Source organism: Anguilla anguilla, chromosome 8 (genome assembly GCF_013347855.1).
Source record: "Anguilla anguilla isolate fAngAng1 chromosome 8, fAngAng1.pri, whole genome shotgun sequence".
Lineage (NCBI taxonomy): Eukaryota > Metazoa > Chordata > Actinopteri > Anguilliformes > Anguillidae > Anguilla > Anguilla anguilla.
The window spans coordinates 21,160,503-21,178,239 of NC_049208.1; the positions used below are offsets into that span (position 1 = coordinate 21,160,503).

General features: G+C 38.6%; 3 protein-coding genes across 4 annotated transcripts in view; all 3 read left to right on the forward strand.

Annotated features, from left to right (window-relative positions):
- The first annotated feature begins 1,933 nt into the window (after positions 1-1,933).
- On the forward strand, positions 1,934-4,018 carry LOC118233077 (atypical chemokine receptor 2). 2 transcript variants are annotated; one of them, XM_035428423.1, is made up of 3 exons: positions 1,934-2,076; positions 2,419-3,038; positions 3,153-4,018. In XM_035428423.1, the coding sequence occupies exons 2-3, from the start codon at positions 2,438-2,440 to the stop codon at positions 3,533-3,535; spliced, it is 984 nt and encodes a 327-aa protein (XP_035284314.1). In that variant the 5' UTR covers positions 1,934-2,076; positions 2,419-2,437; the 3' UTR covers positions 3,536-4,018. The 2 variants fall into 2 exon arrangements, with proteins under 2 accessions (XP_035284314.1, XP_035284312.1); XM_035428421.1 differs by having other exon boundaries at positions 2,419-4,018.
- A 3,206-nt stretch (positions 4,019-7,224) lies between these two features.
- Positions 7,225-17,737, forward strand: part of cx47.1 (connexin 47.1) — a 36,143-nt gene continuing 25,630 nt past the window's right edge. The window contains exons 1-2 of the mRNA XM_035428082.1: positions 7,225-7,363; positions 8,166-8,234. The gene's annotated coding sequence lies outside the window, so the exon portion shown is untranslated. The remainder of the gene's footprint in view (positions 7,364-8,165; positions 8,235-17,737) is intronic.
- On the forward strand, positions 9,010-11,639 carry LOC118232872 (5-beta-cholestane-3-alpha,7-alpha-diol 12-alpha-hydroxylase-like). Its single transcript, XM_035428079.1, has 2 exons — positions 9,010-10,674; positions 10,715-11,639. Exon 1 carries the CDS (start codon positions 9,048-9,050, stop codon positions 10,581-10,583), a length of 1,536 nt encoding a protein of 511 aa, XP_035283970.1. The 5' UTR covers positions 9,010-9,047; the 3' UTR covers positions 10,584-10,674; positions 10,715-11,639.

Below are 17,737 nucleotides of genomic sequence, written 5' to 3' on the forward strand. Positions count from 1 at the left end.
GTCCGCACTGACACAGTCAGGACCAAACAGTGGACCGGATGCACACAGCTGTACGTGTCACAAATTAATTATAAATACAACCAAGCATCACAATGAACAATAATGTGAGTGGAAACAGATGTGCTAAGTTGCACTGACCTGATATGAGCTGATATAGTTCACAGTTATCTGGAGCTCACTTCTCTCGTACTAGTTCCAGAAGTCAACACTTTGCAGCACTGCAGAGTTACGTACAGTTACAACTAGCATGCCAACAAAGACAACCCCAGATTATTGTTCCCTGGTCCCCAACAGACACCTGGGGACCAGACACAGAAAGACAGCCCTCACAAGAATCCATGGCAGAGAGGAACCACAGCTATACCCAGTGAGCACATTCGACTGATGGAGCAAATCAAATGGTGCTTGCATTTTGCTCCTGTCTTCCACAGAGCAGATTTTGCTGCAGACACACTTTTGCAAGTGGGGAGAAATGTCCAGTAGGCCTATTCTTTCTGCACACATCCTGATACGCCATAGGGAAAATAGAATAGGGACATGAATGATGTGTGTTCACTTTTCACAAACAATAGAAACCAGATAAGAGCTCATGCGTGGTTTTTATGTGAAATGTGATGACAAGTCATTTCTATATCTTTTATGAGCCCCAATATGCAGCTCCAGGAGCTTCAACTAAGCAACACCAGACACATAATTAAGCACAAAATTGAACATTCTCAAAGCCAGCGTATATTACCTTTGAGCTTTAAACGCCTGACGACACCATTAAGCTGCACTGAAAAAATGAATATCCTTCCTTCTTTGGTCCTGTTTGGTATTCAAGGTTACAACTTGCAATACATAGATATTCATATGCTATTTATTTGCTTTGTGTATTTCTATGGACTGTGGACATACAGGATTGTCCCTGTACGTGCTAATATATTGTCTTTTAAAGTGAAAGCATGAATACATTTGCAAGGTAAAGGAAATTAGAAATCAGAAACAGGATGAACACTATTGTAAAAAGTTTTGCAAACAAGACAAATTCCACTTCAATTTGGTCTTTGGTGTCTCTGCAGCTCTGAGAGGATTTGTATCCATTGTATCCGTGGATTTATGAAGCTTTGTGGGAAGAAACTGACCTTAACCCTATTGAAAACACTTGGTGAGCAAAAACAGGACACTTTGCTCACAAGAAAAAAAAAATTCTTGGCTTCTAAAATATAGAAAGAAGCTAAAAAAAGAAAAAAAACACCGCCAATTAAATGCTGTCCCCACTTAGCATAGCTAAATTACATGGGAACTAATTATAATAATCCAAACTGAAAGAATCTATTCAATTTAACAATTATGAACTTTGTGAGTAAAGGAGAGAGATATAGAGATACCACCTTCCCCTGATAGTGTACTCCTTTTTTGGAGTCAGTCAGCTATAGAGACATACAAACAGCCTTTATTCTGAGTCTTGCACAGTACAATGTCCAGTGTTAATTCAACTCTGGCAGTGTTAATACAACTCTTAACAGATAATATTTGATCCCACTCTGGAGTAATTAACACTGGACATTTTCACTGCATGTGCCTGCAGATAATTTCACTTTTTTGAGAGCTATTTTAGTTATCAAATTTAGAAAATGCAAGGAGTTCAGATTATTTTTTGTCTCTGTCAAATGCCAGAATGCAAAATATGCATTGATTTCTTTACAGGATGTAACTAAGACAAGTCAACAAAATACTTGGTCCATTATCAGAAATGTATGCATATTATGTATATTAACATAAAAAGTTTTGGTACCAAATGTAAATCTCCCCAAATGGCTGGTGTTCAGACCCCGATGGCACTTTCCATGCTGTTGTATCTGTATCTACAGTTGGCTCTGCTCTGCTGTAAAAACAAAAAAAAAGAACAAGAAAAACAGCAGTGACACAAAAGCAGACGGATGGTGAACGCCCCTTTAAATGGAAAAACACTTTTATTAGGCCTACATTTGGTATGCTTGGTATGAGGGCGTATGTGTTCAACTTTTCCTGAGGAAGTTCTGGAAATCACTTGCCTCACAACTGTATTTCTGAAGATTTGGTGGGAACACAACGGTATGTCTGCACAATTATGCTTTAATTTATTTCAATTTAATGCAAATGTAGTTTATTTACATTCTGTTCAAAAAATAACAAAATGGCTGCCATTTCTTTAGTCATATTTCCAGTTACATTCTGAGTGAAGAAATCTTTATTTGTGTGATGAAAGTACTGTTTTTCTCACAGGGACTGAATGAGTGGTTTTGGTTATGAAATGATACTTTTGATGTTGAACTTGCACTTAGTTGATGTTCCCTTGATATAGTTGGCTGTTTTATTTGTGTCCTTTGCAACAGAAGCTGCCAGTTTTGCATCAATATGACTGAAACCTAATATTCTTGACTCTTTTCATTTCAGCTGCATAACTCAAAGCAATATGCCTGAGCCGGACATCTCTGTTACCGCCCCTCAAGAATTTGGTTCTGATTATGACTACAGTCACTACTATGCTTTTTCTGATGGCTCTTACCAAGACTATGGACTGTGTGAGAAGACGCACGTGAGAGCATTCGGCAGGATATTCCTGCCTGTTTTTTACACCTTTGTGTGCGCTCTTGACATTGTGGGAAACACTCTTCTGGTCTTTATTCTGATCAAGTACATAAAACCTTCTAGTGTAACCTCTGTATATCTTTTAAATATGGCTGCCTCTGACATTTTGTTTGCGGTGACGCTCCCGTTTTGGGCAGTCTACGCCCACTCTGAGTGGATCTTCGGTGACTTTGGGTGCAAGACGATCACATTGATTTACACAGTGAACTTGTTCAGCAGCATCTATTTCATTACATGTATCAGCCTAGATAGATATTTGAACATTGTCTGGGCCTCTTCTACCAACAGGTTTGTCAAATCGCCTAAGTGTTATGTGATGTGCATTGTGGTTTGGGCTCTCTCTTTTTTGGCCGCAGCTCCAGATCTGAACTTTGTGAAGCTGCAGGAGTTTGATGGGAAGAAGACCTGCACACATGAATTTGGAGGTGAGCACTTGTCGCCATGGAGAATTTTCTTAAAGTTCCAAATGAACATAATAGGATTTCTCATACCCTTCCTGGCAATGCTCTTCTTCTATCTGAGCATCGGCTGCTTTGCAGTTAAAATGAAGCTGGGAAAGAAATCCAGGACTCTGAAGCTGGCGGTTGCCTTGGTCGTGGTTTTCTTTGTGCTCTGGTTCCCGTACAACCTGGTCTTGTTTTTGCACTCCCTTCAAGACCTCCACGTGATTTCTGACTGTGCCACCAGCAAACGACTAGACCTTGCTATCCAAGTCACAGAGAGCCTGGCCTTCACACACACCTGTCTGAATCCCATTCTATATGCCTTTGTGAACAAAAGATTCCGTAGCTGCCTCTTCAAGATCCTGAAAAAAGTTTGTAAGAGAGGAAGGGCATACTCACTTGAGTGTACGGGCAGCACAAGTATTTCTTCCGATCTGAATACCGGGATTGAACTGACAATGGTGGAAAATGTTCAGTGAATTTTTGTGACTCTGAACAAGATGAGACTCGGAGCTCTGAACTGATCAGTATCCAAAAACTCCCAGGCCTGGCAGGACTAAAAGCAGGATGTGAAGCCTTTCCTGTCACCTGTGAGATCCAGGTTCAATTTCCAATGCCATCTACAGTAATTGCATTAATTTGTATTTCCTCTGCAGATGTTCTCCTGACTATATGTGAGAAATAAAGCATATATTCAATATATTCTGCATTTAATTACAAAATGTAAGATATCATTTGTACATGAATAATATTCACTGAAAATAAAATGTACTAGTACCATTGCATTTTTGTGACACCCATAGCATGCTGTGTACCACTATAATACACATATAACAGTCTCTGGATTTACTCAGCAAACTGTTGGTTATAATCATGTAGACGCTTTAATTTGTTTCTGTTCCAGTTTGTATTCTAGTTCATGGTATTAAAAAAATCTGTCCCAATGGCTAGGGGTCAGGAAATGATTTTCAAGCTTTTTTTCCAACTGACTGTTTCCTTTGGAACATAGCCAGAACACTGCCCAGAACATTTCAGTTGTTCACTTCAAAGGCCAGGGTAAAGTTGGTATTGGTAAAGTTGGTGGTTGGTAAAGCAATTTAATTAGGAGATGCATAAAGTATGATTGCCTTAAGTTGTCACAATAAAAATATAAAATCAACCATAATGATATGTAAATGAGAGAACTTAAAACAGATATTTTAATTATAAATCCAAAATTTCCAGTGACACCGACTGAAGTTCTGGCCTTGATTCCTTGCTATTTCCTGCTCATAAACAAGATGCCTCATTTAAAATCTAAATGAATTCCTACAGATACTATGTGTCTACCTGCCCAATTCACTTAAGAATGGCCTGTCTTTTTTTTTAATTTCTACAGTTTTGAACAGAATATTTGTTCTGAACAATATTTTGCTCATAGGACATATGTATGTAAGTTACAAACACACTTAGACTTTGAAGCAGCCTCCTAGTAATTTCCAAACCAGCAGGTGGAGACACGTCTCCATGTTGGTGGGATTTGTTGTGATGAAAATCGTGTACACATATGAGTAGACAAACCAAATAGTATATATGCCATGCCAGTCTCACAATGTGCTGCATCTATATTGTTAGGCCATAGCAATTAAAGGTAGTGTTAGTCTTTGGCTCTCTATGACTCTCAAATGATCGTTTTGTTACTTTTATTTGTGATTGGCTGTCTGTGGAAATATAAACTAAGAACCAATACTCATTAAGGCCAGTGGAGTTCAAAGCACCATTTGATAAGTTAGAGGTTCCCCACATTGAGTGATATGTGACTAATTTGTAAGTATATAATTATTAGACCATAATTTGAAGGCAACATGTAATGGAATTCAAGCAATTTATCACTGACCTATACAGTATGGCTGTACAATATTCCATCAACTGTTTGTTAAATTCACCTTGTGACCCCTAAGGTGGGGTACCAAAGGTTTTGGTGGCAGGGAGTAGGAAGGGGATGCAGAAAAACTAAATTGACAGTGAAGAATGAATTAAAAACGATTTATTCCATTACTGGCACTAAGCACATTAGAATCACTCAAAAGTCTTCCTGGTAGAACTTTTGCTAAAGCTCCTATTTATGAGACAATTACATTAATTTTATTTTACTCCATTGTAGCCTTTTTTAATGGTGTGCCATTTCATCTGATTGACTTCCAAAATGTAATAAAGTTGTGCACCCAAGACACAGAAACAAAACAGGTAAATACACATTCTTTTTAAGAATGGAAATATATGTATGCATGATTTCATCAGATTCTATTTTAAATATTTAGCTGTACTTCACATTTCTGAAGAATATTACTGTTTGTTTATAACATATGCCATCTCCGCTAAATACATTTTGAAATAAATGTTTGTTACAAAATATGAGTCCACTTGTATAAGCAGCTCTGGTCCACTTCCAGGATGACAATGAGAATAGTTATGTTTATTTTTTCAACAGTTCTCACAGGTCCTGCTGGCTGATAAATATTACTGCTGATAAATATGTTTCTGAGGGATAAACCGTTGAAAATTATTAATGTTCCAGTACTTAACCAGCAGATGTCAGTATTGTTTCATCTAATGGGATACTGAACTTGAACTAAGACAGTTCATTTTTATATATATGAGCAGAATTTGTTTTTCTTCATAATATGGGAACCATAACTGTGTTATAGGTCAATCCAGTTACTGTGTTGACCTTAAACATGTGAGGTCACTGACTTCCACAAAATGTGAGCAAGCCACCACTTTCACTCTGCAGTCCACCGGTTATCATGTAGCTATAAAGCATAATAATATTTAAGATTCTTGTGGTACTTCCGATGTCCTCTGTGCTGTTAATCTTAGTTCCAGATTTCAACTTCCTACACTTGGATTAAGATATTAAACTATTCTAAATTAGGGGTAATACAGTTCTGTGACATAAATATGGAGTTTTTTTTTTTTACTGCAGTATGTTTCTATGATTATGTTTCTATAAGTGCTTGTGTATGTACATTTTACGTGAAATGACAACTGATAAAGGAATTATGAACAAGTGCCATATGGGCACAAATGAGACTACACATGACAGATGTTTTCCAGGAACCTAACTTCAGGGGGCAATGAACTGGGGTTATCCACAACAGTGGGCTCCCAAAACTCTTTACTGTGCCCTAGGAGACCCATTGAGCAATGTTGCCATGGCATCAGTGTCATGGTAAGTTATTATAGGTCAGCAAACAGCAATTCCCTTTTTCAATCAATGAATTAAATTAATTTAAAATTCAAAAATTAAATTATATTGGCATCCTCTGATTTCATTAAAGAAAAGAGTGTCGTGTAAAAGTATTTGACCCCTTCCAGATTTCCTCTAGGATTGCCTATTTGTCACACTGAATGGTTTCAGATCTTCAGACAGTACGGGGGAACTGGGTGATGTTAATGGTTTGTCAGGCGCTGGTGTGTGGAACAACACAGGAAAATGAGAATAACAGAATACTCCACCTTTCCACAAAATGTAACTAAATATGAAAGTTGTTATTGCAATGCAACCAAATGTCTTATTTTTTAGTCAACCAAACACACACTTGTCAAGAGATCCTACATTGCTCTCCATCAACTTGGTGCAGAGAAAGAAAAAGTAGAATACAATTTCAAATTTTCTAGCATAAAAGATAATGTGGGGTATTCTTTTCGTGTATTTTCATAGTGTGTTTTTTCCGTTAAATGAAATTTAAAACTTGCATTTTGTGTTTAATTAAGGTCTCTTTATCTAGTCTTACATTTTGTCCAAAGATCTGAAACCAGTGCAACAAATATGCAATCTTAGAGGAAATCTGGAAGGGATCAAATACTTTTTTCACGACATTCTTTTTTTTAATGAAATCAGAGGATGCCAATATCATTCAATTTTGTTAATTCATTGACTTTATTGTTTGAAAAATGTGTAGTTAGCTGCCTGCTTTCAAAGGGAATTGCTGTTTGCTGACCTATAATAACTTACCATGTCACCGATACCATGGCAACATTGCTCAATAAGTTTCGTAGGGCACAGTAAAGACTTGAAACCTTTGGAAGCCCACTGTTGTGGATTACCCCGGTTCATTGCCCCCTGAAGTTAAGTTCCTGGAAAACATCTGTCATCTGCAGTCTGTAGCCAAAAAGTTCATAAAATCATAAAAAAAAGCCAGAGTAAAGTTTGCAGGTGACCACCAGGATGAAGACCTAGCCTTTTGGAGGAGTGTTCTCTGGTCAGATGAAACAAAAATGGAACTGTATGGCCATAATGATGTGTGCTATGCATGGAGAAAAGGGTGAGGCTTTTCATCCGAAGAACACCATTCCAACTGTGAAGCATGGGGGTGGCATCATCATGTTGTGGGGATGGTTTGCTGGAAAAGGGATTGGTGCACTTCAGAAAATAGATGGAATCATGAGGAAGGAGGATTTATTTTAAAATTGTACTTAAATCATGTGAATGAGTTGAATGAATTAATATACTACAGTGAATGGCCTGCTACTACATAAATTCCACTGCTACATCCCACTGGAAATGTGAAATTTGTTTACAAATATCTTGGCAATTCATGTATTGCTTCATTCTGGGAATGTACTGTACAATCACTTTGAGATTATTTAGCACAATGCTTTAAACATAAATTTTATTTTAAAATGCACATTATGTAGAGTTCATTGTGGATAACATTTAATCATATGCTGTATTATGTCCTTGAACCCAGTGTTCACAGTTTTTAAAGGACAGACTGTCAAATGTATATCAAAAAATAAGAAACTGATAACATTCTTAATGCAATGCATTCATATCTGTAACAGTGGGTAACATTCAGTGTTGGGCAAGCTACTTGGAAAGTGTAGTAAGCTAAACTACCAGTTACTCTACATTAAATGAAGCTTCACTACACTGAAGCTACCCCGCAGAGAAATGTAGAAATGTAATTCAAAAAATCAATGACGCAACAAAGCAGTCTATGCAAATAATACAAGCAACAATTAAACGAATAGGCGCGAGTGCAATAACTAAAATAAATAGCGTACCTAGCTACATACCTATCTTTCCATCAAGTAAACTCAAGCTCGCGTGTGTTTGTATTCCAGGCATCAGCCCAAGGACTGCGACGTGATGTCACCGTCATACAGAAGTGCTTCTGTCGGCTACACATACAGGTCAGTGTATAGCGGTGGCGTCATTTACTGATCCTTAGCAGTTTTATTTCAGACCGCAGCAAGTATGGAAGAACGTTTCGTTATATGCTCAAATGGCATTCCATAACAGAAATGCTTGGGGAAATGTAGCTTGTGTGGACGCTACCGCACTACTTGAGCAATAAAAGAGCTTCGCCACTGAAAAGCTATTTGATTCAGAAAACAGCGACGCTACTACCACGCTACTGAGAAATGTTGTTAAACTTGTACTTCTACCGACGCTATTGCCCAACACTGGTAACATTTGAAAGAATAGTTGCCATTTCTTAAAGGCGATTTATGCAACCTCTTCTCTCTCCTGCAATACTCTAATATTATAAATCATACAGTGTTCTTTTTTGTCAGTTCTTCTGTACTTAATAACTTCCAAACCAGCACACTGATGACTGATTCTCGGAAATGATCTTTATCCTTTTGCTTCTGTTACTTATTAACCATTTATACAAGAATCAGTTTTTTACCATTTCATGCCGTCATTCTGTTTCTTTTTCAGTTTGGTAACAAAGATTTATGTGAGGACATTGTTGAGTTTTTTAGTGGTCCACCTTATGTTTCCATATGTTAAAAATAAATATATATCCAAACATCACCCTCACTGTGTACTAAGTTCACAAATAGCTGACAGAAGTCAGCTGGGAAATAGTTAATGTTACCGTCATTCGTTATTCGATCTGAATACAAAAGTGGTGTTGCAATAGACAGGGGAGGAGTAAAGCTGTTGCTGATAAATACAGAGGAATTCCTCAGCAGTTCATTAATTCCAAGTGCAACAAGATGGGGCTTTTGCTGCCTGCCCTCATTGCCCTTGTGGCAGCTGTGATCGGGGGACTCTACATCCTGGGGGCATTCCGCAAACGGCAGCCCGGAGAGCCGCCACTGGAGAAGGGGCCCATACCTTGGCTGGGTCACATCCTGGAGTTTCGGAATGACACCGCCCTGTTCCTCCAGAGGATGAAAGAGAAGCACGGGGACATTTTCACAGTGCAGCTAGCTGGATTCTACTTCACATTCATCATGGATCCATTGTCCTTTGGCAACATAGTGAAAGAGGCCCGGGCTAAGCTTGATTTCAACAAGTTTGCCAGGCATTTGGTGAAAAGAGTGTTTGACTACCAACCCACGGACAGTGACCACGAACTCTTGCACGCAAGCAGCAACAAGCACTTGAAGGGTGATGGCCTGGAGGTCATGACCCAATCTATGATGAAAAACCTACAGAGCATGATGTTGCACAGCATTGACTCCACAACAGAGCAGGGCGCCTGGAAAGAGGATGGGCTGTTCCACTACAGTTACAATATCGTCTTTCGGGCAGGTTACTTGGCCCTGTTCGGCAATGAGACTGCTAAGACCTGTGGCACCCTGGACAAAGCCCATGAAGTCGACCGCTTGGAGTCCGACAAGTTCTTTTACGAATTCAGGAAGTATGACAAACTGTTCCCCAGGCTCGCATATGGGGTCCTGCCCCCCAGGGAGAAGATGGAGGTGGAGAGGCTGAAGAGGCTGTTCTGGAGTACACTGTCAGTGCATAAGTTGAGCGAGAAGGAGAACATCAGTGGCTGGGTTCTGGACCAACAGGAGGCAAGAAGAGAGATGGGGATGGATGAGTCAATGCGCAACCGGCACCTGTTCCTCCTCCTCTGGGCGGCCCAGGGCAACACAGGACCATCTTCTTTCTGGCTGCTCCTCCACCTCATGAAGCACCCTGAAGCACTGAAGGCCGTCCGGAACGAGGTTGAGGAACTGCTAAGGGAGACGGGGCAGGAGGTAAAGCGAGGAGGGCCGCTCATTGATCTCACTCGTGACATGCTGCTCAAAACACCTGTCCTGGACAGCGCGGTGGACGAGACTCTCAGGCTCAAGACTGCCCCCGTTCTCATCCGGGGCGTGATGGAAGGCATGTCCCTGAAGATGGCTGATGGGAATGAGTACAGAATTCGCCAGGGCGACCGAGTGGCCCTCTTCCCCTACTCTGCTGTCCAGATGGACCCTGAGGTCCATCCTGAACCACACACCTTCAAGTACAACCGCTTTCTCACACCAGAGGGCAGCAAAAAGACCGATTTCTACAAGAACGGCAAAAAGCTGAGATACTACAACATGCCCTGGGGTGCTGGGGTCAGCATGTGCCCAGGCCGCTTCTTCGCCACCAATGAGCTGAAGCAGTTTGTCTTCCTCATGCTCACATATTTTGACTTTGAGCTGAAGAACCCTCATGAAGAGATCCCTGCCATTGACGTCAAGCGATGGGGTTTTGGCTCTATGCATCCAGTCAGAGACATTCAGTTCAGATACAGACGGCGTTTCTAGATTGCACTAAAGACCATGCAGGGGAAGCTTACATGCTGGGTAGGTTTCAATTAATTGTCAACACATTTTTAGGGTACTTTTTACTAACAACTGATCTGTGAGTGTGACTGTCAATGTTGAGCAAAAAAATAAATAAAAAATCAACCATCAATGTTTAAAAAAGCAAAAACTATAACATTATATTTTTAAAGAAAAATATATTGCTGTCTGCTGTGCATAGTTTTAGTTTTATATGTTTTAGCTTTTGTTTATGTAAAATGATATTTTTAAGGAAAGCCTAGCTTTGTTTGGTAGACGTTGACTTTATTCAACAATATGTCTGGCAATATTCAAAACAATTTTAGCCTACTGATTCCTGTATGCTCTCAAGAGTTAAATCTAAAATAACTTCATTTTCAGTTTTCCATTATAGACAACTTGGTGGAATGCATCCTACCCACGCTTCTGAAAATAAAGATGCAATTGGTTAAAGAGCAAGTGTGTTCTTAATAAAATTCATGAACAGAATATACAACAGTATACAACAACTAATCCTGCCTACATTTCACGTGTAGCTGTGTGATCAAGATTGGTAAATGCAGAATAAAGAAACAATTTTAGTTGCACCAAATGTTTTGCAGCTGCACTGCATGTTATCATTACTATTTATCTATTTATTTTTTAATTTATTTTTGCTGGAGGAATGCCATGTTGAATATGTTGCAAAAGAGCTGGACCCCCTGAATCATGTGCATCCCAGAAATAACTTGAGGTTCTTCTGTCCCCTGAAGTACAATCACATGAGCAGTCAGTGGCTTATGGTTTACCCACATGTAATAAACAATTAATTTAGCAATGTGCGTATCTAAAATAATTACTTATTTTAAACCACAATAAATAGCTTTTTATGTTTCTAAATTTCTTATTTTGAACCACAATAAATTGTTTTTTCTTTTACTACACTTAGGATACATGTACACATGGATATTTCTCTACCTGTGTGTACATGTCAATGTCTGTTAAGTACTTTGTGCTGCCTCGGTCAGAAAAAGTGCTGTATAAATTTGAATGATTTGACTTGACTTGACTTGAATCTATGAGTATGAGTATCATTTCACTCAGGTTCAGATAGATTATGTAATGACATCATTGAAAAACCTATAAATTTTATTTGTTTCAGCTTGAAACTTGATGACGTCGTCAACAGCGCAAATATGAATGTGTGGAACTGACCAATATGATGTTTTCAAAAAGTCACTACACCATTTGAATACAAAGATACTGTTTTGCCTGAAATTTGACCTGGTGATACAGAAAGGTAATTGGGAATGCAGCAGAGTGCAAAAACAGTGTATACATGATGATCTGTACAGTTCATGATAATTTGTAAGGTGTCTCACACTTCATTGTAGGGGGTTGCCATTTCAGTAAGCCAACCTACTGTTAGTTGGAATAAATCTTATCCACAAAATATATTCAAATATCATTGCATTGGTACAACAGTAGGTACAATGACAAAACACTGAATACATTTAACATTCTAAATATATTTAAATGCAGTATCACAATGTGTCACATAATATATTATATTTACCTCCATATAGAACCACAATTATTTATTTTTTTTTGTTTATTTATTTTTTTCTGGAATAAATTACTCAGAATAAGGCCAAATGGTATATTATGGCACAGTGGGTTATGGTAAATCATTGATGAAAATTGTGTTTTTAATTATTATTTCATATAAATAGTTTTATTTAATATTACTTCTGTAAATTATCACTGTTGAAAGCATGCCTCTGTACTTCACTCACAAATGATTATGTTTCTGGCCTTTCCAGAGTGGTGAAATTTGCAGACATGCAGACTGTTCAATCATGTGTAAATGGACAAAAATAGCATTTGCATACCAATTAACAGGATCACTTGGGAAACAAATATCTCCTGGCGTTTGCTTAGTTAATGGCTATGGCCAACATAGAGACACCATGTCTTTCCCTCTAGAGACTCTGTTAGGCATAACAGACCACAAGGTCCTTGTGGAGACCTGTGCTGACCTTTGTTTGCTGGGACAGTACAATCATTTCTCAACCCCGTGTAGCAGGGGAGTATCTTTCTTTCCTGTTATAAATGTCAGACTAACTAGCAAAAGGAACAGTTCACACCACACACATTGTACATTGAGTCTGTATCTGTACGGCTGATAGTGGTAGCAGCCTTCTCTGCACTGTGTCCAGTTCATGTTGACAGACAACTCCAACACCAAAAAGATGACATCAGATGGTTTTCACGTTCAAAGGTGGTGGTTTTATTACACATCTGGTTTCTGGGGGAATACAAGCCCGGTCTCACTATTTGCTCATTAAAACAAGCTGAAACTTTAAACTGAAACTCAAGTCCTGTACGCACTGAACATGATGCTACTAAATACAAAATTTGTATAGAGGACTGCACACTGCCCCAGGGTGAATGTCACAGTTTTGGGCCAGTGCTGAACATAGATAACATTAACTATTTTTTTTTTTTTTTTAACCTTGCTTGGGCATGCAGGGGTGCATGGTGATCTCTAAGATGCTGAAGCTTGTGTTGGACCCTTTTTGTTGACATGTTTTGCAAATTGAATAGACCATCTGTCTTCTTCAACAACCCACTGGTCAAAATGTCTCCTGTCGGTACACTTACTTTCGCCACAGCCACTGTCTTTGCCACTCAAAAAAAAGCCACTTGCCAGCCAGGCACACCACACACAGAAAGAATGTGCAACAAAGGAGTATGATAAAGAAGATGCCCAACATGCTTCAAGCCAGCTAAATAAAAGAGGACTGAGTGGGTGCTCAATAGCCAGGACACTGGTGTCATGGTTCTGTCTTTTTGTTTCTATTTTTCGCTAGTTGGCGGCACTTCTCAGTTTTTGTATTTCTGTTCATTCCCTCATTGTTTTCCCATGTTAATTGTATTATTGTTTTCCATTATTGTCTCGTTATTCTATCGTTGTTCCCACCTGTGTCTTGTTATCCCCTCCTTTTCTGGTTTGATTGTTCTTTGAGTTCACCTGTGTCTTGTTACCCCTGTCTATTTAAGTTCTTTGTCCCCTTGACTCAGGTGCTGGTTCCTTGTGTTTGTTTCCGACTTGTGTTTGTTTCTGACCGTATGTTCCTGCCCGTTTTTTCCTGCCTACGTTTCACATGTGTTTCTACCTGCCTGAGTTTTGGACCTGCTTGTATTCTGCCTTCCTGTTTCTGTTCACTGTTTCTGTCCTAGTCATTTGTTTTCTTGTCAAGTTTTTTCTGGTATTTGAGTTTTTTGGTTTTGCCTGTCGTGGCCTCTTTTTGGTTCCCTGTTTTGTTTATTGTTTATAGTAAAATCATTTGTTTAAACTTTCCTTTTGAGTTCCTGTGTTTTTTCCACTCTGCATCTGGGTCCTACCCTCCCGAACGTGACAACTGGAGCACACATTGCTCAGGGCAAAAGGCACTGTTTTAATGAACAAGGTGGGATTGACATGTCAACATGTACGACGACTTCCTCTGAAACAAAAAAACACAGAAGTGCTAGGGCTGCACTGGGAGGAATATATATATATATATATATATATACCCTCCCATCAATTATACAGTGTAAAGTTTGTATGTGTAGAAACTAAAATTCCTTGTACAAGTTATTACATCCATCTAGTAACATATGACAATATTCATTGATACAATAAAAAAGGGTAAAGAAAACCAAAAAATGAAATTAATAAAGGGAAAAGTTAAACAAATTATAGCCAATGCTGTCCCAGAAATGTTTTTTTGACAGAGCAGCATTGAACGAAATGCTGAACACCGTAGGTAGATATAGTAGATTCTAAAGTTCTTATGGAACAATGATGTTTTCAAGCACAGCTAATAGTGTAACTGGAAGTTATGATTCAGTATGGCTGAAAATATGGATATTTTCCCTCATGCTAAAAAAAATAACGATGTCAGTGACCCCATAAGCTGACATGCCCCAACTGTAAAAAAACCACCTGGCAGCATACACTCTGCCTCGCAGCATCATCTCCTCCAGTGTTATGCTAATTAGTTGGCTAAGCCTTTTATCAAAAAATGCTGTTCTATCAAGTGCACATTTCAGTTACACTCAACTGAGGGAATAAAAACCTGGACTGACCTGTTTCCCTGGTGTTAGACTAATTAGCTGGTAACCACTGTCGTGCAAGTGAGAAGGTACGACTTTGGCCGTGGGGCCCGGCATCATCATGCATATCTTTGAGGACAACTCGCATCTGTTGTAGTAGAATATTGAATACTGTTGAAATTAGACCTTTCTTTTAAAATTATTATTTAAAAAATCAGTTGTCTGCAGGACCTTTATTGGTTTTATGCTGTCCATGAATATAGGCTTTGTCTGAAGCTTCAAACAATATTTGCAATTTAAATCTCACCTTTAAATCTCCATAATTAAATAAGTGATACACTTCAATGTTTGCTCTCATATTATTCCACTTCTGAATAGATGCCTTTCTTTGAAATTTAAATTCTGTTGCTGTTTCACTAGCATGTGCCAGTTTCCCTTTGTGGAGGTGAGTCAGCAGCACTTAACACTCAGCAATGTGCTGTGGAGAGAGAACTTCTCTGTGTGGTGAAAGACATTTCGAGAATGGCATGTGAAGTCCTAAAAGAGGGGACAAGGGAGAATTCATGCCTGGCCATTGGGTGATGCACATTAAAATTCAATGTGCACAAATGATATCATCAGAGGGGCTTCCGTATCCTTTATGTGGCAATGGCTTTTGTAGACTGTAAACTGACTCTTGGAAACTACAACTTTACAACCATTTTACAACCGGTGGAAAAGTGCTGGTGTGAAAGTGTGGACATACAACATTGTAGCAACACCAAAAAAAGGTTTTGGCTGAATTTTTCAGCTTTCGCTTCAGTGCCCGAGACACACAGCTGGCAAGGTGTTGGAACAATGGACAGTATACGGTTGGTGCCTGGCTATCACAACCACAATTGTTTGGCATTAAGGGTAAATCTCCATGCTGTGACAATGCCTCATATTGTCTGGTGATGTAACTAGGTCAGACAGATTGACTTTTGTGAGACTGTGAGTGGCCAAATTTTTCCACTAGTCACAGGCACCCATTAACAACGCGGCCTCCTTATTAAGTTTATTGATGAGTAACAAAAATACATTTTTGAGTGTTATTCTTGGTTATGATTTTACATCAGTAATTATTTAGGCTTGTGTTTGCCTTTGTAGCTTTCTTTTTTATATAAAGAGATTAACAATATTTAAATTTGGCAGATTTGTTAGTCCACACATTCCACAGTATTGTGTATTCTGGCTTTATAAGATATTTTTTTGGTGATGAGAGGTTAAAATCTGCGGCAATGGCTGGTGGATCCCCCACAATTTATTCTGTTAACCTACCTAGTGAAGTTAAAATAATCCAGTTTTCAGTACAAGCCATTGGCAATATTAGAGATAAAATAGTCACCAATACATACATCTAATGTGGATTTGTTATTGTATCTCTTGTTCAAAAAAAAAAAACTGCTTGTAAAATAAATTGTGTGTGTGTGCGCGTGTGCATGTGTTATATATGTGTGCATTTATCAGTGATATCATCAAATTTAAATATTTTTAAACATTGAGAACACAATTGCATGACACAAAAATGAATTTTTATATTTATTCATATTTAAAAAGCGTTGCATTTTCAATAAGTCAAATAAATTTTGTTTGCATATCGCTTTTTACAGAGAACTGTCACAAAGATTCTTTACATAGAAACAGAAGGAAAGTTGGACTAAAGCCCAGCCTGAATCCCCAGAGAGTAATTGAGGTAAAATCTCCCCAGTACAAAGAAAAACGCTGAAAGTGTGGCATAAAAAAACTCCTCAAAGGGAAGAAATCTCACGAGGAACCCGGCTACAGAGAGGGAGCCCATTCTCTGCTCCACTGACCAGCCTAGTGTATAGTAAGTGTAGAATGTATGGTAACAGAAATAAAATGTAATGAGGCATCTATTTCAGTCTGCACTTTTTGTGGGGGCAAAAGTATTCTATTAAACTATTATAAGCCTAGCCTATTTTGGTTTCTTTCATTTTGTCTGGCAGTGTAAGGCTACTGCTCTAACCTGAATGGTTATATATTATGTGTTTTATGGATATGAATGTTAATGAGTGCAGGATACATGCCCACCCTGTCCTTGACTGCTGAATAGGTCATAATAATCTAATAGTTTTTATTACAATCTATTGCTTATAATTGGGTTACGCCTTGAAAGAAATATTAACATAATCAATTGTCCCTGGAATTTGAATCCAGCTTCCTGGACATTAATGATCAATAAAGCCCGCACTCAGACAATAAAACTCAGTCCAGACTGACAGATTTATATCAGATTTTATTATCTGTTCAGTATTAACTCATTCAACAAGTCAAAGATTACATCTGAAATTTCTCTGGTTGGAATTTAAGCAGCCAACGCAGGACACAAGGACACAGGCAGCCATTAATGGGCAATCTGGGGTTGACTGTGCCAATGTCAACTATGTAAGTTGGGTCTGTGTTTCTTCATCTTGCCACATCATCTTCCATTTGGCATTTTAACATTTCAGCTCATATCCACAAGTCTAAATGTGCTTTCCAAACATGATAAAATAAAACTAGACAATTCCTGCAGAAATTGTGAAGTGTGGTTGCCGCCAACGCAAAGTCGACTTTGTGCTGAACAGAGCGAATAGTTTCTGTAGTATAAGCAGAGACAGAGCATTGTGTACATGCTATAACATCACGGCAACAAGTTTATTTGCGACACATATATTCAGAGCTAAATTATCCTTTCATCAAACCTTGAGATCTCAGTGTTTGTAATAGTAGTGTGATTGCCTAAGGTCAATCTAAAGGTCAATGTCTGGCAGCCTCTCCAACTGTAAATCTTCACAAGCAGGAAAATCAGCCTACAGTTGTGATAAATAGGCTGGCCATGATTTGAGGCTGTGCGTATGAGCAGAATTCACAGAAGCAGGATAGGTTGACTTTGACCATCTGTCTCTGAAAAAGCAACTTTTATAAGCTGCAGAAATTTCTTACAGTGGTTAACACGTCTTATAATACCATAATAAATAACATCCGAGGGCAGATATTAGTATCACCTAAACTGTGCTATTATTTGCCTAATG

Coding starts and splice junctions, on each gene's coding strand:
- LOC118233077 (XM_035428421.1), top strand. CDS start 2,438: ATGCCTGAGCCGGACATCTCTGTTACCGCCCCTCAAGAATTTGGTTCT.
- LOC118232872 (XM_035428079.1), top strand. CDS start 9,048: ATGGGGCTTTTGCTGCCTGCCCTCATTGCCCTTGTGGCAGCTGTGATC.